Genomic DNA, 20961 nt, shown 5'->3' with positions numbered 1-20961 from the left:
GTCCCCATTGCGTCCAGCATTAGGCCCTGAGCGGCCCACAGTAGGTGACGTCCCCTGGAGCTGGTGACGTCTCCCCTTCTGTCCCCTCAGACCTGGGCATGAGCAGCCAAGGCTAGCACACTCTGCGCTGGCCCTGCCCCGTGTCCCCCTGGCCGCTGGAGCAGGATCTCCCCAGTGGACTTGGGGCTGTTCTTGTCACCTGGATGGGCCCCCTCAGGGAGCAGGACGCCGTCCTCAGCACCAAGGGACACACACGCCCTCGGCTTAGACCCCGAGGGGGCTCCTGGGACAACGTGTCCAGGACTGATGGGGTTCCGTCTGGCCATTACGTAGGTGCAAAGCAAGGAGCCCAGACTTGGGGCTCCCAGGGGAGTCCAGCCACAGGTGGCATGGGCTGGGAGCCCTCAGCTTCCATCTCCCCAGCAATGACGGGCTGCTCAGAGGTCCGAGTCATCCTGGCCTCCCTGGACTGCACCGCCCACCCACACAGGCCGCCCTGCTCCCTGACCAGCAGGGCCAGGGACCTCTCACCACATCAGGCTGTGCCATGGGCAGCCTCCACTTTGAGGTTACCATGACGACGATTTGCCAGGTTGGAAGCCCAGCACTGACTTGGGCTGGCTTGAACCAGTCTGAGCCAGCTCCAGCAGAGAGGCCAGAGAGGAGCGTCCTGCTACTGAGTCTGGGGGTGTCCTGCTGCAGGGGCCCAGGAGGCCCACAGAGGCTTCCAGACACTGTGACTCCATCTGCCGAAGCTGTGGGCCCTACGGGGCTGGAGCATCAAGGTCCCATCCATCCTGCTGTCCCCAGACCCCACAGCGGGCTTCATTCAGCAGTTTCACCCAAAGGCTCCGGCATCTGTCAAGAGGTCACTTTCCTTGAGCTCCTGGAAGAAAAGGAGCAGTAAAGTCACAGGGCACAGGCCTGGGTTCCTCCCTCCTGGGCTCTGCCCTTCCAGGTGGCCCACCCATCACCTCCATGATGGCCTCCTGAAAAGGGGCTCACTGGGTGCTCATGCTGCCCCTCCCATTCCTCCAAGGAGAAAGGAATCTAGAGCCCTGAGCTGGGGACAGGGGTGCCCCAGTCCCCAGTTGTGCAGAGAATCAAGCCGGGCGCTGGGACCACCTGCAGCCCCCAAAATTGGTGAGTGTGGGAAGCGCCCTTGTGAGAGGTGGCCCCTGACACGCCCGCCTGGGCTGGAAGCTGATGGGAAGGCCAGTGGACAATGGATGGTGCTCTGCTTCCCCAGGCCCCACACAAACCTAAGGCCTGAGGCCCAAGAGCACCTGGGCTGGCAACCGGACCCCCACTGAGCTGTTGGTAACTGTATCAGGAACCAGCATCTCAGGCAAGGAGCTGTCTGGGCCAGACCCCCTCCCACCTGGAGCCACCTCTGCTGGCAGAACCACCCAGGATGGGACAGAATCTGGCAGTCCTCAGGGTCCTCCAGCCCAGAGCAGGCAGTGACCCTGGCCCAAGTCCCTGAGCTCTGACCCGATGAGTTCCGTGTGGCCCGCCCCCTTTCCCTTCTTCGTCCTGGAAGGGTGCTTGGGGTCGGAGGGCAGTGGGAGGAGCCTGAGTGCCAGGAGGCTGTGCCTGCAATTCCAAGGGCTGACGCCAGAGGGGGTGAGCTGGTGCGTTGTTAAAACCTGTATGAGTGGGGTGGACTCACTGATCTGCTCTCACCTCCTGTCCCGCCGCCCTTTCCCTGCTCTGCAGCAGCCATCAGAGAGTTTAGCCAGAGCCGGGTGTTTTTCTCCTGACCAGAAGAAGAAAAAGACACTCCCCCCACCTGCCAGGCCCTTTCCCGCCAGAAGTCTAGAGAGTGTGAACCCCACCAACGCACTGGCCTCACAGAGCCCACACCCCCTCTAGGCAGAATGTCTTCTGCCCTAACTCCCGCCCGCCGTGACACGAGCCTGCCGTGCGTTGCTCCTCACCGCCTCCGGAGCAGGGTTGCTGCCTCTGCTACTCAGGACCACTGTCCAGGGTGACACTTCAGAGTGGGGCACCCTACCTGCCCACTCCCAGCTATGGGATCAATAGGACAGGCTTGCACCCCCAACCACGGGGAGGCAGAAACAGTCCCCAGGTCCTTGGAGGTCTGGCGGGATGCGGTGGCAGTTCCTGTCCCCTTGGACTTGAGAATTGTGCAGTGGACACAGCACGCGCTCCATGCTGAGACCCACCCGCTGAGGTCTCCCAGCAGCCCCCAGGATAGGAGCTGCTATTTTACAAATGAGGGAATCTGAAGTCCAAGGCAGTAGAGGGGAACAACGGGGTAGGAGTCTACCTGAGTCACATGGGCCTGACTTCAGTCTCTGGACAGGTTGGAAGAAGGTAGGGATCAGACACAAATACGAATGGTTCCCACCCCTGGAAGTGTGTGTGGAGGTAAGTCCTGGGAATCACCCTTTCCTGGGGAAACTGAGGCTCAGCTGGGCTCGGGACCCAGTCAGTTGCTGTGTGGCCCTAGACAAGCCCTTTTCCCTCTCTGGGGCTCAGCTTCCCTATCTGAAAGGAGAATGATGTCTCCAGGGGCCCTCCACCAACAAGCCAGTTCATTAGTCTCAGGGCTGGTGCCTCTGGTGCCACTGGCCCCACCCCGGGCTCCTGCAGGGCATGGGACGGGGGTTCAAGCAAGGCTCCCTCCCTTCGCAACAGCCCCTCCTAACTTCCTGTTTACAGCAGCTGCAGAGTCTCATCTCTTCACCCCAAGCCATTATCATCACCATGGCAACCAGACCCAGTTTTTGTTCCAACAGGTTGGCAGAACCTGACGCAGAACTGCAGGGGTGGGGGGCACCAGCTCCAAGATCCTTGCTCAAGACCTGCCAGTTCCCCAGGGAAGGACTAGCCGCCCCTGCCCAATTCCCATCCCCTACAGAAGGAAGCCAAGTGACAGCTGGTGGCACAGGGTTCAGGCCCCCTCCCCTGCTTCCCTGACTCATCTCTGTCCCAAACAGTTGATGCATTTCCTGAGCACCCCCTGCCCCCATTTGCCTGGCTTTACTGGGTCAGGATGGAAGTAGGGCCTGGGGGCAGAGCTTCTAGGAGAACCCAACCTTCATGGTTGTCCCGGCACCCTGCAATGCTGTCTCCACACCCCTTACAGTGCACACACACACACACACACACACACACACGTGCACGGAGTTATTTGTCTCATCCTGCACAGATGGGCACCTGGCGGCTTGCATGTGAGTCTGGATCTGGAAGTGGACACAGGTGGTGGCCTCTTCAGAGCAGGTGCCCACCCCATCCCTGTGTGAGGGCGGAAACAACCTGTAGGGGCTTCTCACTGAAAGTCACCTTCGTGGAGCCCTGTCCCTCCAGGCTTTGGCCCTCCCCTCAGCTCAGCGGACCCCTGGGCTCCCCAGAGAGAACTGTCCTTGCCGCTGGGACTGAGCTGGAGTGGGTTCCACACCTGTCTTTCTGTCCCCACACTGCCTGAAGTTGCACCATGAGACAACGTCCTCTGGGGTAAAAACTCCAAATCTGTCTCATACCCAAGCACAAGGTGCTCGGAGGGTCCAGCAGGATCTGCCAACGGTGGGGCTGGGATCCAGGGACCCTGTGCACCTCGGACAGGTCCAGCACCTCTGCACAGCCCCACAGTTCTCCACGTGTGTGGTCCGGGGACCCCCCCAGCACCATTTGTAACAGCTTGTTAGAAATGCAGATGGCCGGCCCTCGCCCAGACTGTAATAAGCAGGTTCAGGGTGAGCCTGCAACCTGTGCTAACATCTTCTACAGGTGATCCCCGTCAGGTTTCAAAATGCTTGGGAGAGCAGCGCAGAGGGACAGCTAAAGTGGGCTGGGGAATGCGCGGTTGGGGTCCAGCCCAGGCTGAGGTGCGTTCCACAGGCTGCGTGACCAGGCACAAGGCCCAACCTGGAGAGTCTGGGGCCTCATCTGGGCCACGGGGAAGACAACCCAGGACTGTCAGGGGCATCCTGGGTTGATGACCGCTGCACTCCCTCGCCCAAGGTGCCGTCTGTCCCCCCTGAGACGACGGGGCGGTTAGGCCCGAGATGGCGGAGTCCCCAGACCAGGGCCGCTCCAGGTTGATGCAGGGGACATTGGTGGCTAGGAGGACGACTCTGAAGGTGGCTGCGCACCACTTCCAGAAAAGTTTGCTTTGTGGGCCAGGCGCGTCTTGTTCGGTTTCGGCGACTCTGGCTTGCGTGGGGCCGGAGGGTCGGTCCTGACGCAGAGTGGAGTCTGCTCCCCCGGCTGCACCCACTTGTGGGTTGACTGACATCCCCGCGCCCCTCCCCCGGGGGAGGATCTCCAGCCAGACACTGGGGGCGCCCCCGTCCCGGCTGGCGGGGGGGCCGCGCAGGGAGTCGCGGGGGCGGGGACGAGGCGGGGCGAGCAGACCAGGTCCCGCCCCCGCCCCCTGTCGCCGCCGCGCTGGACCTGCCGCGCTGGACCTGCTGCGCTCAGTCGTCGGCGCCAGCGGCTGCTACGGTAGCAGCGGTCGCTGCCCAGGGCGTCCCGGGGCCCGTGCGAGCGCGGCGCCCGCAGCACCACGTCCCCGCCCGCGCCCAGCCCACGGTGAGTGCTGCGAATCCGTCCCGCGCCGTCGAAGCTCGGCCGCCGCCTACCGGGACTGACCTGGGGCGCCATCCGCTCCGGGAGGCCCCCGAGGCGGAGGGCGGAGGGAGATCGCAAAGCGCGCCCCCAGCCCCCTGCAGTTCTGCGTCAGGTTCTGCCAACCTGTTGGAACAAAACTGAGGCCAGTGCGTGCTCGGAGGAGCGGGTCTCCTGCGTTTCTGCCTGAGCCACGCCGTGCGCCATCCCTTAGGAGCACAGGATTAGGAGGGGGTCGGGGTGGTGGGGTCAGGTCGACCTGACGCGGGGAGAGAAGGGGCGGAGGACCCCGGAAACGCTCTGCAGTGTTTCCCAGGCAACCCGCTGGGGAGGAAGACGCCCCTAGCGCCGCGTCCCTCCCACCCTCCCGCGGTCCTCGTAGGGTCCCCACCTCTCCGAAATCCATGGCAGTGCAAGCCTCTCCCCTCTCCTTTACCTACCCGAGAGGTCTGAGGGGGTGAAAAAATACACTCACCAGACCGTCTTCCAAACTGCCGAGACCACCTGCCCTCTAATGGGGGAAAGACCCCGACAGAACTGGCGGGGTCCCGGCTGCCGTGCGGAGCGCGGGGGTGGGGGGTGAGGGGCATCAGTGAAAGAAGTGGGAGGAGGGAACGTGTGTACAGACAGGTAAGGATAGGTAAGAGAGGGCCTAGGAAGAAGAACGAACTACCCGGGGTAAATTCGTCTTTCACGGGTTCATTCTAGAATCATCTAGCTGGCCCTTTACAGCTGGTCTCAGGCGTCACGGACGTCTATGTCCACCTACAGAGCTGGTTAAAATGCATATTCGCTGGTCTCTCCCCAGAGATTAGGTTTGCATGACACCCCAGGGAGCAGCATTTGTGATGGCCTGGCTGTTGCAGGGGAGCACTCTCTGGGGAGTCAGCGAGGCCACGGAGAGAAGGGAGCCAGAAATTTATGAGGAAGAGTGAAAGGGGCTGGTGTGAGCCAGGTGGGGGTCCAGCTAGGACGAGAGGACCAAGAGGGCGGCATAGAGAGCCAGCATGTAGGGTAGAACATCCTGCCACCCCCCCACTCCCCCCACACACACACCCAAGGCGGCATCAGTGGACCCCGGAGCCCCTAAGTTGCCAGTGACTGAATTTCAGTGAGAAGAATGCCCCAGTGCTCTGAAGGTGTTTATTCCCTCCAAGGGTCCCCAGCTGGCCGTTGGGGACACTGGCTAGGGAGACAGAGCTGGCTCTCCCGATTCAGCTCAGCTGCCTCCAGACTCACCTGTCTCAGAACCACCTGAGCCTCCAAGTGAGCTAGCAGGAGCTGGCCTGGGCTAGAGCCCAGGGTTTGAGTCATGGCTCTGGACAAATCACCCCAGTCCTGGGCTGTGATAATTCCACTTTGCAGAATTATCATTTCCCATTCAACCCGGGCCTTGGGGACAGCCGGGGGACAAGGCAGACCTGTCCATGTTGGCTTGGCCCCAGTTTGATTGTTGGGAGCTGATTCTGGCCCTGGTGTCTGGGCACTAGCAGGAACATTTTGTGCTGCCGTCTAGGCCCAGGAGGGTCGTAGACAGGGACAGCTCAGGAAGGGGTTCCATCGGGGCCCATCACACAGATGGAGGACTTTCGCAGCACATATAGGCTGAGGGGCCCCGGCAGCCAGTGAGTGCTTCCTGGGGGGACGGCCACCTGCCCATTGTTGACAACAGCTCTGGGTGAGGTGCTGGCTGGCCCCCAGGGCCCAGGCGGTTGGGTGCAGTGAGGTCATCAGCTGCCCAGGCAACCCAGAATTCCCAGGGGAACCCAAGGAGTTTCTGGGCATCTCAGAAGCCACTGTTGCCCCCATCCTGGCAATGGGCTGAGGGAAGGAGAGTGAAGGTGCTGGTCAGCAGAGGAGGGGGCCAGCCCACCTGGACCCTAGGACTCAGGAGATGTCAGGAGCTTAATGCTTGGACACGGGAACTAGGGAGAGCTGGACTCCACCCCAGGCCACCTTCTGGCTCTGTGGCCTTGGGAAGGTTCCTCACCCTGGGGCCTGGGTTTCCTCATTCCAGATTAGGGGAGCAGAGCGGCACCCCTTTCTGGGTTGGTCTGAGCATTATCTGGTGAGACGTCAAATGAAAAATGCAGGTAGGGTGCTGCCCCTCCACCACCTTGAACATTTTGTTCTCACAGACACCCCCATCCCTGCAGCTCAGGCCACTGGGCTCCTGCGTCACATTTGTTTCTGGGACCGTGAGCCCCTGTAGCCCCTATCACATGCGGACGCAGCTGGCGGTTGCCCTGGCAACAGCTCAAGGAGCAACTTCTTCCCTGGCTTTGGGGTTTGCGGGGGAGTACAGCCCCTTCCACTCAGCTAGAGACGGGAAGGGGGGCCTGTGACGCCTCAGGGACCTCAGTTGGCTGTATGGTCTGAAGCGTGTGCCCAAGCTGCTGAGCCCCCCAGTTTGGGGTGACGCTCCAGGGGCAGGCACTGATAGGTGTGAAAGAGGTGGGGCCTCATTTTGAGCACCTCTGTAGGGGGACAAGCTGCTTGCCCCTCCTGTCTGGAGGTGGTGGCCTGGGCTGGTGTGGGATGTAGACCAGGGATAGCAGCCCTGGACCACCAGGAGACAGACAGACAGACAGACACCACTTGCAGCGGGAACCTGGTTTACTCCACAAAGTCAGTTTAGGCTCCATCAGGTGCTAGGCGTGCCCCGGCCCCGGCTCTTGCGCGTCTTAGGACTCAGAGAGGCAGCAGATGTCAAACAGATTCCCAAGTAACAGCATCGGATGGGCCTGGGCACACAGGCCAGTGGTCTCACCTGGCTCTCCCACCAGTCACGGCCTGTGAGACCCAGGCTAGTCGCTCCGTCTGGTTGAGTCCGCATTTCCTATTTTGTCAAGTGAACATGACAGTGGCCCCCAGTTCAGGCTGCTGTGCCGAGACGGGAGGGGCCCTCAGTACAGGGACGAGTTCGCATAGACAGGGAAGGGGGACCTAGGCAGCCAGTGCAGAGAGCTGAGGGCCGTGCACTGAGCAAGCAGAGGTGGCCTGGCAGGGGCTCTGCACTTTGCCCTGAGGGTTTTCAGGGGGGAGCATCCTGGAGTTTGGGGGAGGCACGGGGCCGGTTGGTGCACAGGCAGGGGAGAGGTGGGTGCCTGGCTGGGCAATGCAGTGGAAGAAGCAGACTATCATCCTGCCCTTCCTCTCGGGGTCTCCAGCGGACATTGAACCCTGCTGGAGGAGGCACGAGCATCACCTCCAACGGGGTGTCTCCTGCCACAGGCTGACTGGGCAAGGGGAGCCTCGTGCCAGCAGTGAGTAGGAGCAGTGAGGCTTCTGAGGGGAAGCCTGTGCCCTGCTACCTGGACGGAAGTTGTCCCCATTACTCAGAGGTGCCCAGGGCTGGGGTCACTGGCTCCGGGGCTGCAGAGTTGCTCAGTCTGAGCCCTGTCCCCCCACACAGGTTCTGGCCGCACAGAGCAGAATGACCAAGACTGAACTGGCTTCAGGGGGTTCAGGCAGGGGGCTGCTGGGCCCAGGCTCCTTTGGTGGAGGGCCCATCCCTGTCCTAGCTGTGACATCTGGGCTGCACCAAAGGCAGTGTGTCTCGGTTGCCATGGCAACATGGGGCCCTGGGAGCAGGACAGGACAGAGAGGGGGCTGTGGCCCCATACGCAGCACCTTCCAGAAGGGGCAGGACTTGCTACGTATTCTCATTTCCACTGGCTGGAGGGAGAAGACTGCTTTGGGGGGTGAAGATGGGACACTGATCCCACTGTCCTTGGTGGGTGAGGACCCCCAGCCGCTCCCGTGCATCCTGGCCTTGAGGGGGTGGAGGCTCACCAGGTGCCACCATCACTCTTACAGTCGTGTCCCATCCCCAAAGCCACCCTGCAGGCATCTCCCATTTTGCAGATGGGGACTTGAAAGCGTAGAGAGACCAAGCGACAGCAGGGGTCCTCGTGGCCCCCGGGGCGCCCAGCACAGTCCAGGGTAGGGGGTGGGCGGGGCCTCGGCCCTCCTGACCCCCTGTCTCTGGTGGTCACATTGGTGCCAGGGCCTTCCACCCGCCACCGCTCCCCCGGGGAAGCCCCCTCCTCCTGCCCCAGGGCGGCCCCATCCAGAGGTTGTTCCCAGGAACGTAGCTTCTGTGGGGTTTTGGTTCATTCAGTAAATTGCTCCATGTGACTGGATGGCAATGTTGCTGAAGCCACGCGTGAGCCATGGCTGCCCTCTGGGCCCGCAGGTCGCCCACCATGTCCAGTTTGCTGGAGATCAAGACCAGCGTGCTCAGGCAGGTCCAGGCCTGTCCATCTTTCCGCCGGAGGACGGAGGAGGAGCTGGGGAGCAGCAGCGCTGATGCGCAGGAGCCCGCCGCGGGGGCCTGGTGGGTGTCCCAGGGAGGGTGTGAAGCCCAGGGCGTGGGGTATGCTGTGGACATCACACTGTACCCCAAGATGTGCTGTTGGTTGTGTGGGCTGGTGGCGGGTCCTGGGCGGCGTGGCACGTGCTGTGAGCCCTGAACTTCGGGGAGGGTCTGCTGAGCCCACGCCTGGTCTTTCTTGGCAGGAAACCTGGGGATGGCGTGGAATTCTTTGCCCAGATTCGCCGCATCCTGAAGAAGAGGGAAGGCAGACGGGGCCTGCCGTGCCCCGAGGTGAGGGCAGGGCTCGAGCGCTGCTGCCAGCTGCCAGCATGGGGGTCACCATGCCAGGGCTCCGCGCCTTCCCCTTCTTGTTTTTTTTTTTTTTTTTAATTTTATTGGGGAATATTGGGGAACAATGTGTTTCTCCAGGGCCCATCAGCTCCAAGTCTTTTTGATCTAGTTGTGGAGGGCACAGCTCAGCTCCAAGTCCAGTCGCTGTTTTCAATCTTTAGTTGCAGGAGGTGCAGCCCACCATCCCATGCGGGAATTGAACCGGCAACCTTGCTGAGAGCTTGCGCTCTAACCAACTGAGCCATTGGCTGCTCCCCCATGTCCCCCCACCCCGCCTTCCCCTTCTGAATCCAGCCTCCAACCCCCGACTTACTCCCTCCCTGGATCAGCCCCCGACCAGCCAGCTGCACGATCCCCACCTTAAGAGACCCTCACCCCAATGGCTCCCTCACAGGTCCTCTTGTGCAGTGGTTTACCAGCCCCGGCTGAGCCTGTGGACCCCAACCGTGGCTTAAGAGTCCTAACCCAGGAGGAGGTAAGGGGAATGGAGGTCTAGCCCCAGGGTGGCACTGTGAGCACCTATTGTATGCCGGGCCCAGGGTCTGGGGACAGGTGGACAGTAAAGGTGGCAGAGGTGGTGGGCCAGGCCTCCCCATGGAAATGAGTAAGAAGCAGACATCAGGGGTGAGTAGGGGCCCCCCATGGGGGGCTGGGCAGGTGCAAAGGCACTGAGGCAGGGAGTAGGCTCTGCCGGTAGACGGAGCTGCTGAGGGCTGGGGGCTGGACACACAGGGGTGGGCCTGAGGAACCTGAAGGGAGACAGGGGCGTGGCGGCAGGCCACTCAGGGTGTGCTCCCCACCCACAGGTAGAGATGCTGTATGAGGAAGCCTTGTACACCGTAATTTACCGTGCAGGGACCATGGGCCCTGACCAGGTGGACGACCAGGAGGCCCTATTGGGCTACCTTCAGCAGGTGAACCCCCTCGGACCTGCTCACCCTGCTCTGGGAAGGACTGACACCACTGCCTACCCCCAACCCCCTCCCCCACCTGCTGACGTCACTGTTACCTGAACAATACACACAGATTTGCCCTAAGTACACAACACACACATGTGTGTCCAGGCAGACACACATACAGGCTGAAGGCACACTCAGAAGGATGGACACACATATACACACAGAAGAGTAGAAAGAACAAAGCAATGGATGGACAGACTCACCTTTCCTTCTTCCTTGTGAGGTTTGCAGTCAGGCATCCCTGGCAGGGGCCGTGCCTGAGGTCCCCAGGATGCAGGCCAGCCCCGCTGCAGGGATCACCTGGGCCCTCACACCTGCCCGCCCTCCACAGGTGTTCGGCACCAGCCCCAAGGAGCATGAAGAGGCCATTGAGCGCGTGAAGAAGGCCAAGGTGAGGCTGCTGCCTGCCTGGGCAGAGCTGACCAGCCACAGTGCCGTGTGCAGGGAGTCGGGGTGGAGGAGGCCCAGGAAAGGGCTCTATCATGTCCACACGGAGCCCCTAGAGGCCCCTCTCCACCCTTCTGCCCCCAGGCCCCCACCTATGCCTTGAAAGTCTCCGTCCTACGTGCCAAGAACCTGCTGGCCAAAGACCCCAACGGTGAGTTGGGGACTGGCCAGGACCTTAGCTGCGCCCAGGCCTGGTGACCGTGGAGGGAAGAAGGCCTGGGGTTGGGAGCTGAGGCGCCTGCCGTGTCCCAGGCTTCAGTGACCCCTACTGCATGCTGGGCATCCTGCCGGCTTCGGGTGCCTCCCGGGAGCCAGGCCCGCACAAGGAGCAGCGTTTCAGCTTCCGCAAGGGTGCCAAGCGTGGCAACCCCCTGCCGGCCAAGTGCATCCAGGTCACCGAGGTCAAGAGCAGCACCCTGAACCCTGTGTGGAAGGAGAACTTCCTCTTGTAAGGCCCCTTGCCCAGCTGGGTGGCAAGGGGGTTGGGCGGGGGACTGTCTTCAATGCCCAAGGCGGTCCTGGGGATGCATATGGGCAGCTGGGACTAGATGCTGACAGCTCACAGCTGTATGTGGGCTCAGTACCTGCCCCAGGGAACCGAGGGGGCTGGTCATAGGCCCACTTTGCAGAAGAAGAAATGGAGGCTCAGAGAGGGATGTCATGTCCCCATGGCCACACAGTCATGGACCCTTCCCTGTGCCTCCTGAAATTGTCCCTGCCCCAGACTTGGGCAGAGGATCACCCTGGACCCTCATGGGCATCTCTCTGTTCTTACAGTGAGATTGAGGACGTCAGCACGGACCAGCTACACCTGGACATCTGGTATAGGCCCCTGAGCCCTGCAGGGCAGGGGGTGTGGGCACCTCTGCCGTAGGGAAAGCTGGAGGGCGCTAGGCTACAGACGAGCCCGGTCCCCCTTTGCCCCACCCCTAGGGACCATGATGATGACGTGTCCCTGGTGGAAGCATGCAGAAAACTAAATGAAGTCATTGGCCTAAAGGGCATGAGCAGGTACGGCAGGTGGGACCCTTGTGACCCCCAGATGTTGTACCTGAAGCTTGGTCACAGGGGCCAGAGGGTGGTGGCTCCCCAGGGGCTGCAGTTGTGATGCCCACCCTACTGCGCCCAGGTATTTCAAACAGATTGTCAAGTCAGCCCGTGCAAATGGGACAGCTGGGTCCACAGAGGACCACACTGACGACTTCCTGGGGTGCCTCAACATACCCATCTGGGTGAGTGGGTGCAGGGGCTTCATCACAGAACACCTAGTCGTGGGTGCCTCACCCTCCTGGGATGCTGCCAGTTGCTATGTCCTGTAATCCTCCTGAGAGTCGCCCATCCTTCTTCGGCTGGGTCAGGGTGGGGGGAACCGTGCTGGGGGAGAAGGGTCAGGACAGCCAGCTGGGGCACCCAGTGTCCAGGCACCCAAGCACTCACTCTGTGCTGGTCACCTGTGTTCAATGGGAAGCCTAGGCCTGTGTCCTCCCCCCACAGTGCCACAACCTCTGTGTAGGAGGGAGAGAGGGGAGGATTCACCAGTCTGAACCCCCTTCCTGCAGGAGGTGCCTGTGGCTGGGGAGGACCGCTGGTTCAAGCTGGAACCGCGCTCCAGCGCCTCCCGCGTGCAGGGAGACTGCCAGCTGGCCCTCAAGCTGATCACTACGCAGGTAGGGAGCCATGGGTAACGTGGGGATCCCTGCCCTGCACCCCAGCCCGCAGCTCGGGCGGGACAGGTGATGGGTGGGCCATGCTTTGCAGAGGGACACAAGCATGAGCCAGCGTGGGCGGTCGGGCTTCCTGTCCTACCTGCTGCTGCTCAGTCGTCTGCTGCAGTTCGAGCACCCAGCCCAAGAGGTAGTGGCGCCGTGAGGACCCCGGGGTGGCCGGTCACGGCCTGAGGAAGGCGAGCGGTGGGGACCGCGAGCGGGAGGGGGTGGTGGTCTCCCGCCTTCACCCACTCCCGGCCCCTCCCCCAGCCCAACTCGAGCAGCTGGCGGGGCGAGCTCAGTGGACCAGCGGCCACCGTGCTCTGCCTGCACGGCGCGCAGAGCAACTTGTCCGCGCTGCAGCTGGCGGTGCTGTGAGTGGGCGGGGCACGCGGCGAGAGGGCGGGGCCAAGAGTGAGTGGGAGGGGTCGCAAGGGGTAGGGTGGTGACTGAGTGGGCGGGGTGCTTGGGAGTCCCTTGGAAGACACAGCCAGGTGGGGGGCTGGCCCAACGCTCCTTTCCTGGCTCTGGGCCGGGCCCCCACAGGCACTGGCAGGTCAGCAGCCGTCACCATCAGACCCGCACCCTGGACTACAGCTACCTGCTGGGGCTGCTGGAGGACATGCAAGCGCACTGGGAGGAGGCGGCCTCGTTGCCCCAGGAGCAGGTGGGCTCCGCCACAGGGCCTGAAAATGCTGCTCCTGGAGGCTGTGGTGTGGGCCTGCTTGGGCTGGGGCAGGCAGTGAGGGGCCGAGTCTTCGTGGGGTGCACGGCCCCCAGGGACAGTAGGGGATTGAAAACAGACAAACTTCATGATGCAGCAGAGAGCAAGTGGTATGCAATACCGAAATGGAGATGTGATGGAGGGAGGTTGTGCATATCAGCTGGTGAGTAACAGAGGCGGTGGGTGCTGCAGAGTGCGTGGTGCAAACGCCCTGAGGCCGTCCGTGCCGCCAGGGGGCGCTATGGAAGCTGAGGTTGGAGAGGCCAGGAGGAGGCCGATTTGGTTGGAGGCTGCTCCCTCCAGGCAGAGCTTTGACAACCTGGCCCCGACCATGGGGAGGGCCTGCTTGGTCAGCACTGAAGGTCCCTGTGCCCTCAGGAGGAGAGTCTGGCTGACAGCTTCTCTGCCTTCTCCGAGTTCGCGCTGCGGTTGCTGCGCCAGCTCCGGGACTACTTCCCTGCCACCAACAGCACAGCGGTACACCGCCTGGAACTGCTGCTGAAGTGGGTTCAGCCACTGGCACGGGTGGGACAGGAGACCCGGTGGGGCAGCCTCCAGTCAGCTGTGGCTCCTCACCCAGGTGTCTGGACAAGCTGCAGCTCTTCCAGCCTTCCTTTGAGATCTGCCCCTTCGAGACTGAGCTAAACATGGACATTGCTGCTGCCCTGAAGGTACGTCTGGTAGCCTCGTCTGATCTAACTGCCCAGCCCCTGCCCCCCAGACCCCGCCATCCCTGGACCTGCTGTAGCACAGGCCCTCCACCCTCCATTGTCCTTTTTCCCTCCCAACCCCTCACTACCCGGCCTTGGTCGCTTCCCTTGCAGAGAGGCAACCGGGAATGGTATGACAGGCTCCTGAACACCAAGAGTCCTCGAGAGCAGGTGCAGCTCAGAGCGGGCATGGCCGTGGGGTGGTGGGGAGTGGTGGTGGGGTCCAGGCCAAAAGGTCAGTGTGAACTGTGCTTTCCTGCAGCCAGGGCTGCAGCGCCTTGCTGGGCTGGTCGAGCTGGTGGACGCTGTCTACGAGGACCTGCGGTCCTGCTACGGCGTCTATGCCAGCCTCTTCCACAGGTGGGGCCCGGGGCGCTTGCTGCCCCTGCAGCCAGCCCTTCAAGTGCTGCCACCAGGGCCCGGGGATGGGGGTGAACAGGTGTCTGAGATGTGTTCTTTGCAGCATCGTCAAGATCGACTTCTTCACTCTCACCTTCCGGCAGCTGGAGCGTCTGGTGAGGCAGAGGGGTGGGGAGAGGCCTCCTGGCTAGGAAGGCACCTGAGTTTCCTTGTTGCTGGCAGCCTGACTCCACCCTTCTGGGCAGGTGGCCGAGGAGGCGTGGGTGCTGACAGAGGAGCTGAACCCCAAGATGCCCCTCGAGGTGGCCTCACAGCTTTTTGAGCTCTACCTGACCCTGGCAGACATCCAGCGTTTCTGGAGCAGCATCCCAGGCCGGTGGGTGTCCTGGCCCGTCCCACCTGCCCCCTCCCTCCACCTGTTCCCCTCCCTCACCTGCTTTCTTCCCCCGCGTGTTCTCCAGCTTCCCCTAGGAGGGCTCTGGGACAGAAGCCCAAAGGCCCTAGGTAGGAAGCTGTCCTGGGTGCCCCTTTGGCCTGGGACCCTGGGCCATGCTGGCTTAGGGTGTCTGAGTTGGGCGTGCTCTGACTGGCCGCCTGCCACAGGGATAGCCGCTCCCTGGCCCTGGCTGGCATCCACGCCCCGTTCCTGCCCGCCGTGAAGCTTTGGCTGCAGGTGTTGCGGGACCAGGCAAAGTGGAGACTGCAGGGAGCTGTGGATGTGGACACAGTGAGTAAGCACCCAGGCCTGAGGCTACTGGGACTCATCCAGGCCCCCCCAAACCCACGTCTCCTCCTGCTTTCCCAGCTGGAGCCCATGGACACCTCCTCCAAACACAGCAGCTCTGCGGCCACCGCAAGTCTATGCTTCAGCCACATCCAGGAGCTGTGGGCCTGCCTGGCATGGCCGGACCCTGCCCAGGCCCAGGGACTGGGCACCCAGCTCAGCCAGGTGGGAACGATGGCCCGAGAAGGGGCAGCAGGGCCAGGGGATGTGGCCACAGCTCCCGAGCTCCCATGTCCCACCAGGACCTGTGTGAGGCCGCCCTCCTCTACACTGAACTGTTGCGGAGGAAGGTGCACGCTCAGCCCGGGGCTGCAGGCGAGGCAGTGAGCGAGCCGGTGAGTGGGCTTGCAGGCAGGTGATGGGGCAGGAGGCGGGTGGGCCAGCACGCCCACAGGAGCACTCACCCGCCCACACCCGGCTCCCCTCCACAGCTCTGCGTGGTCCTCAACAACGTGGAACTCCTGCGCAGAGCTGTGGGCCAGGCACTGCGCGGCCTGGCGTGGCCGGAGGGGCCCTCAGGGCTGGAGGCGGGGCTCCCGCGCCCCCTGCTCAGCTGCGTGCAGGCCGTGGAGGAGGACCTGCAGAGGGAGGCCCGCACCGTGACGGCGCACCTGACCTCCAAGGTGGGCAGGAGGGCGGGGTGGGAGCCGGCAGCCCGCTCTGTGCCCCATGCCCTCAGAGCTGAGCACGGCCCTCCTGCAGATGGTGGGTGACATCAGAAAGTACGTGCAGCACATCAGCCTCTCTCCTGACTCCATCCAGAACGACGAGGTGGGTGTCTAGCGCGTGGAGGGCTCAGCCTGGGAGGGAGGGTGTGAGGTGGGGCCCAGGCACAGCCCGGCCCTGAGGACGCTGCCTGCAGGCCGTGGCCCCGCTCATGAAGTATCTGGACGAGAAGCTGGCCCTGCTGAATGCCTTGCTGGTGAAGGAGAACCTGAGCAGGTATGGTGAACCTGAGCAGGTATGGACAGGGGCGGGGGGAGCAGGGGGGCTGGGGTCGTCACATATGCTGTGTCCCTGCAGGGTGCTAGAGGCCCTCTGGGAGCTGCTCCTGCAGGCCATTCTGCAGGCGCTAGGCGCCAACCTTGACGTCTCTGCCGACTTCTACAGCCGCTTCCACTTCACGCTAGAGGTAGGGCCCAGGGGGAGAGGACCCCCATTGGGCTGCCGGGGGCAAAGCTGCTTCCTTTGGCCCTGCTGCCCCCTGCTGGCCTGCCTGGCCTGCCTGGCCTGGCCAACTCTTCCTCTGAAAACCCACCTGGGCAGCATTTTCTCTTCACCAACCCACCGGTGTTGGCAGTACCTGGGCTATTTATTGACAGCTGTCTGGCATCAGGCATGGGCATTTTCCCAAGCTTCCTGGGGGCTTTTGATACGCCCCTGGTGTGACATGTGGCTCTTCCCTGGGCTGTCAAGGTGCCACTTGTCTCGGCCCCATGTCCCTACCACATGCCACGCTCTGACACCGCCTCCTTGCTCTGCCCCAGGCCCTGGTGACTTTTTTCCACGCGGAGGGCCAGGGTCTGCCCCTGGAGAACCTGAAGGATGGGAGTTACAAGGTGAGGCCTGGCCCTGGGGCCTCTGACAGGAGGGGGAGGCGTGGACGCTGGGGACCTGAGTTCAGCCCGTACCTGGGGGGCCTGCGGCTGTGAGGCATTGGCGCTCAGGGGCGTCTCAGCAGGCGCCCACCTCCTTCCCGCTTTCCCCGCAGCGGCTGGAGGAAGAGCTGCGCCTGCACAAGTGTACCACCCGCGAGTGCATCGAGCAGTATTACCTGGACAAACTCAAGCAGGTATGTGGCCCAGGTGTGGGCACGTGGCTCCGCCCTGGAGCCCCTGAGCTGGGCTCAGCAGCCCGTGGGCCTTTCTGCAGAGGTCCCTGGAGCAGAACCGGTTTGGGCGCCTGAGTGTCCGCTGCCACTATGAGGTGGCCGAGCAGCGGCTGGCAGTGGAGGTGCTGCACGCTGCTGACCTGCTCCCCCTGGACGCCAACGGTGAGGGGCAGAGTTATGGCGGGGCGGGCGGGCCGGCTGGCACGAGGGTGGTGGTCTGCTTACGGCCCTGCCCCCCAGGCCTGAGTGACCCCTTTGTGATCGTGGAGCTGGGCCCACCACATCTCTTCCCGCTGGTCCGAAGCCAGAGGACCCAGGTCAAGAGCCGGACACTGCACCCCGTTTATGACGAGCTCTTCTACTTGTGAGTGTTGCCCCCACCTGGCCAGCGCCCCCCTGAGCAGGGAGCAGGACTCCAGGTGACGGCCCGCCCCTCGCAGCTCCGTGCCTGCGGAGGTGTGCCGTCGCCGTGCTGCCTGTGTGCTCTTCACGGTCATGGATCACGACTGGCTGTCCACGAACGACTTCGCAGGGGAGGCGGCCCTCAGCCTGGCCAGCATCAGTGGCATTGTGCGGTCCCAGGTGGGAGGTGGCGTGAGGGCCGGGCAGCCCATCACCCTGCATCTGCGGAGGCCCAGAGCCCAGGGTGAGTAGGGGTCCGGGCTGGTAGGTCTGAGGGCTGGCGGGGCCTGATGCTGTCCCCCGCCGCCCACAGTGAGGTCCACGCTGAGGATGCTGGAAGGACGCACCAACCGGGAGGCGCAGGAGTTTGTCAAGAGACTCAGGGAGCTGGAGAAGTGCATGGAGGCAGACCCCTGAGCCCCCCACAGCTGCCAGCCCCAGGCCCTCCCCCGATCCCCGCAGTGTCCTCGTCTCACCCTGTGGTCAGCTTTGTACCGCCAGGGCGTGTGGTGCCCCCTCCCCTGCTGTGGCTGGACACCCCTGGCTCCCGTCTGCCCTGGTGTGTCCACGTGTTATGTGCGCTGAACTCCTTATGCCCAGCAAGCACCCCCAACCCCGGCCAACTTGCGGCCTGGCCAGCAGCTGCCCCTGGACACAGAGTGGAGCGGAGTAAACCTGGCCACCAGGTAAGCTTCTCCACCTGCTTCCCAGGACAGGGGGATGGGCAGGCACTGCTCTTAGAGCAGATTTCTCAGTGGGTGACTTTGCCCCCCCCCAGGGGACATTAGGCTGTGTCTGGAGACAGTTTTGGTGGTTAACAACTGGGGGTTCAGGGGGTTGAAGTGAGCGGCCAGTGTTCTCACCCTCTCAGCTCCAGAACCAACCCTCCACTCATAGAGGACCACGTGGAAAAGAGGTCTCCAGTCCGCACCTAGCTCCTAGGCCCAGGAGAGGGTCCCCTAGGTCACTCTCTGAGGCTGGGGGTCAGTGTTCAAGGGGTCCATGCTGACTGTTCCCGTCTGACTTTTTCTTTCACGTACATGCACGTGCCCACACAAGATCTACTCCACAGCCCGCCAATCCACGGCCCAGACCCTTCCAGGCAGTGTCTGCCTCACCAGAGTCTGAGGGTACCCCAAACCCCCAGACCAAGTACAAAGAAACAGAGGCTCACACTGGGTTCTCCTTGCCCACAGCTTCATTCATTGGGGGCTCTGAGGCAGGACCCAGGGCAAGGCTGTGGTAGAAGCTCTGGCAGAGAACCTGACAGAGTCCAGTACTGCTTGCAGCTCCAAGGGGCCAAGGCCACCAAGCCTGTCTTTGTTCCCACAAGTCCCACTGCTGTCTCTCGATTTCCTCATCACTCCACCTTGAAAAAATACACATCTGCAACCTTCAGTCTCTCTGCCGTTTCTTGATTCCTTTCCAAACCTCGGAGGGGGGCCCAGCCTCGGCCCCTTGCTCCAGAGTCTCCTCCTCTTCTGGGCTGCTGCTGTCTCCCCCATCCTTAGCTTCGGGCCGGCATTCCTCAGACTCGTCCTCACTGTCACTGTCACCACTGTCCGTGGGCAGCCTGGAAGGAGGGGCATGTTCACTAAAGGTGCCATCCGTGGCCTGTCTGAGGCAATCCTCCCTGGCACACTGACCCACAAAAGCCCCCAGGCTGAGGACAAATTCCTCCCACTCCCTGTGCTCCTGAAACCAAAACCTTTCAGTGGGACGTCCATGTCCACTTTTCCAAGGTCAAAAAACCAGTGTTGTTGTTCAGGAGACCCTCTCCCCCACCCAAAGCAGGAGGAGCTGAGGCCAGAGGCAGAGGACAGCCTTGGGTCTGAGCTGTCATGTAACTGGGAAGCCCTAGGACCTACCGGGTGTCAGCCACAGGCCTGTTGGGGTTTGCAAACTCTCGGCCTGAATCCACATCAAAGGGATCTGAACAGAGGGAGCAAAGAGGACAGCGATCCAGAGGTGAGCTGAGAGCAGAACCCAGCTCACCACCTCTGGAGCGTCTCAAAAGGAGGTGGCAGGCCTGGAGGGTCCTGGCTCCCACCCAGGGGTCTCCCGTCCATGCCACGCCTCACCGATCTCCTCCTTGGGGCGCTCCTTGGCATGGGCCAGGAATGCCTGCTCTGCCTGCAGCACCTCCTCTGGGCCGCTGCAGGCTGCGTACTTGTCCAGGAGCTGACGGTTCAGGTCTAGGAAGGCCTTGCCCCACTTGAACTTCCGCAGCAAAATGACAGCGAGGTCTGAGAAGCCTGATGCCACAGAAACAGGAAACCCAAGAATGCCGACAATCCTTCTCTAATCCCGAGCATGTTCCCAGCATACTCAATGCTGTCCCAGGAACTAAAAGCCCCCGCCAGACATCATTCCATAGTTCTGATAGCCCATGCCTGCCGACCAGCCTCTGCCTCTGTAAACCACGAAGGCCCTCTGCCCACATGTCACTGGGCCTCTACTGGGACCATGAATTCTCTGAGAAGTGACAGGGGGCTCTCAGGGCAGTGGTGCTGGGATAACGAGGCCACACATGAGCGCTTGCAGGCCAGCTATTCACTTTGCCACTACCTCAACCCCACGGGGCGAGGACTTTAAGTGGGACATGGGGTCGAAATCCTGGACTGTCCACATCGACCACTTCCCTGTGCACCCTCACATTCTTCCTGGGACTTGCCAGTAGAAAACACACTGCTGGGAGCACAGTCAGACCTCCAGGCTCCAACACTCACCCAGGATGCAGAAGGTGGCTGCAAAAGCCTCTACACAGGACAGTTTGCAGGGCCGGCCATAGTTCACAGGGTTGGCAGCCACGAGGTGAGGCAGCAGACGAAAGTGGCTTCCCCGCATCTTCCCAAATGGTGTCTCATGCAGTCTGGCCCAGGAACAGTCGATGACAGCCACCCCCGACTGTGCAACCAGCTGTCTGCCAGGAGCAGCATAGGGCTAGGTTCTGGGGGCCAGCAGCACCTTGATGATGGACCTCGGGCAGGTATGTCCCTGGAGAGTGGCCTCACTAGGGATCCAGGGACAACATTCCCCTGCTCCCAACAATCCCCGAGGCCAAGCTTTCGAGGCAGCTGGGGAAAGGGGGTGTTTCTGCAACAGGCTCATTGATTCACTCAACAAACGTTTATTTGAGACGCTGTATCCTGGGCTCTGCTCTAGGCGATGGGAACAAACTAGACAGGTGCAAATAGGTGAGCCCTGAAAGGAACGATGTGCCAGAGCCCGGTTCTTATTAAGACGGGAGACACCAGGCAGGCACCCCGCCCATGCCCACCCCTCCCGCGGCTTCTCGGCCTACCTGTCAGCGGGGGACACGTACTGGGAGCCCATGGGGCTGAGCACGAGACCGCCGAACCTGTGGCCCAGGCGCAGGCACCGCACCAGGCCCAAGCGGGCCAGCTTGCGGCCGGTGCAGCGCCGGGGGTCGCAGTGACCCAGCTCCCACATGGCCAGCGTGCAAGGCAGCCGCACAGGCCCAGGGCCACCCTCGTCCTCGGCCGCCTCTGGCTCCACGGACGCTGTACCGGGCAGAAAAGGGGACCGGGCTTCAGTCGCGGCTCAGCCCCCGCCGGTCCTGGGCCTCCGACCCCAACCCCACTCCTTGATCACGCCCCACTCACCGCGCAGCGCGGCGCCCACCTCCTCCGCGAAGGCCTCCAGGGAGCAGCCGGCAGGGCGCCGGGTGCGGCCGCCCTCGGCCCGCGGCCCACGCGCTGCCCTCCTGCGGCCCATGGCTGAGCGCAGGATCCCCAAAACACGCGAGCACG

The 20961-nt window shown here is 62.6% G+C and overlaps 2 protein-coding genes across 3 annotated transcripts; one reads left to right on the top strand and one right to left on the bottom strand.

The window, feature by feature from the left end:
• Positions 1-4404: 4404 nt before the first annotated feature.
• On the top strand, positions 4405-18586 carry BAIAP3 (BAI1 associated protein 3). 2 transcript variants are annotated; one of them, XM_019713156.3, is made up of 35 exons: positions 4414-4560; positions 8795-8935; positions 9118-9205; positions 9660-9740; positions 10072-10179; positions 10556-10615; positions 10756-10822; positions 10924-11119; positions 11449-11493; positions 11605-11682; positions 11801-11903; positions 12231-12338; positions 12430-12525; positions 12648-12751; positions 12924-13044; positions 13480-13604; positions 13682-13772; positions 13926-13982; positions 14074-14171; positions 14275-14326; positions 14417-14547; positions 14775-14898; positions 14977-15120; positions 15198-15290; positions 15387-15578; positions 15658-15726; positions 15818-15897; positions 15979-16087; positions 16443-16514; positions 16667-16747; positions 16828-16948; positions 17027-17150; positions 17227-17432; positions 17502-17874; positions 18385-18586. In XM_019713156.3, the coding sequence occupies exons 2-34, from the start codon at positions 8805-8807 to the stop codon at positions 17603-17605; spliced, it is 3459 nt and encodes a 1152-aa protein (XP_019568715.3). In that variant the 5' UTR covers positions 4414-4560; positions 8795-8804; the 3' UTR covers positions 17606-17874; positions 18385-18586. The 2 variants fall into 2 exon arrangements, with proteins under 2 accessions (XP_074178656.2, XP_019568715.3); XM_074322555.2 differs by lacking the exon at positions 10072-10179 and having other exon boundaries at positions 4405-4560.
• Positions 18369-20951, bottom strand: TSR3 (TSR3 ribosome maturation factor). Its single transcript, XM_019713161.3, has 6 exons — positions 20815-20951; positions 20493-20712; positions 19918-20111; positions 19270-19443; positions 19057-19120; positions 18369-18761 (listed from the first exon to the last, which is right to left on the bottom strand). The coding sequence occupies exons 1-6, from the start codon at positions 20924-20926 to the stop codon at positions 18584-18586; spliced, it is 942 nt and encodes a 313-aa protein (XP_019568720.2). The 5' UTR covers positions 20927-20951; the 3' UTR covers positions 18369-18583.
• Between the last annotated feature and the right edge of the window lie 10 nt (positions 20952-20961).

The sequence above is a fragment of the Rhinolophus sinicus genome, chromosome 10, assembly GCF_057876585.1.
Source record: "Rhinolophus sinicus isolate RSI-liver-muscle chromosome 10, RSI-T2T, whole genome shotgun sequence".
Classification (NCBI taxonomy): Eukaryota; Metazoa; Chordata; class Mammalia; order Chiroptera; family Rhinolophidae; genus Rhinolophus; species Rhinolophus sinicus.
Note: the sequence above shows the minus strand (reverse complement) of the source record. Positions and strands in the feature narration are given on the sequence as shown.

Coding starts and splice junctions, on each gene's coding strand:
- BAIAP3 (XM_019713156.3), top strand. CDS start 8,805: ATGTCCAGTTTGCTGGAGATCAAGACCAGCGTGCTCAGGCAGGTCCAG. Junction 13,983..14,073: donor CCAAGAGTCCTCGAGAGCAG/GTGCAGCTCAGA, acceptor GCTTTCCTGCAG/CCAGGGCTGCAGCGCCTTGC. Junction 15,579..15,657: donor CGGCGCACCTGACCTCCAAG/GTGGGCAGGAGG, acceptor GCCCTCCTGCAG/ATGGTGGGTGACATCAGAAA.
- TSR3 (XM_019713161.3), bottom strand. CDS start 20,926: ATGGGCCGCAGGAGGGCAGCGCGTGGGCCGCGGGCCGAGGGCGGCCGC. Junction 19,444..19,917: donor AGCCACCTTCTGCATCCTGG/GTGAGTGTTGGA, acceptor CTGTGGCATCAG/GCTTCTCAGACCTCGCTGTC. Junction 18,762..19,056: donor AGGCCTGTGGCTGACACCCG/GTAGGTCCTAGG, acceptor CCCTCCTTCCAG/GCTGCCCACGGACAGTGGTG.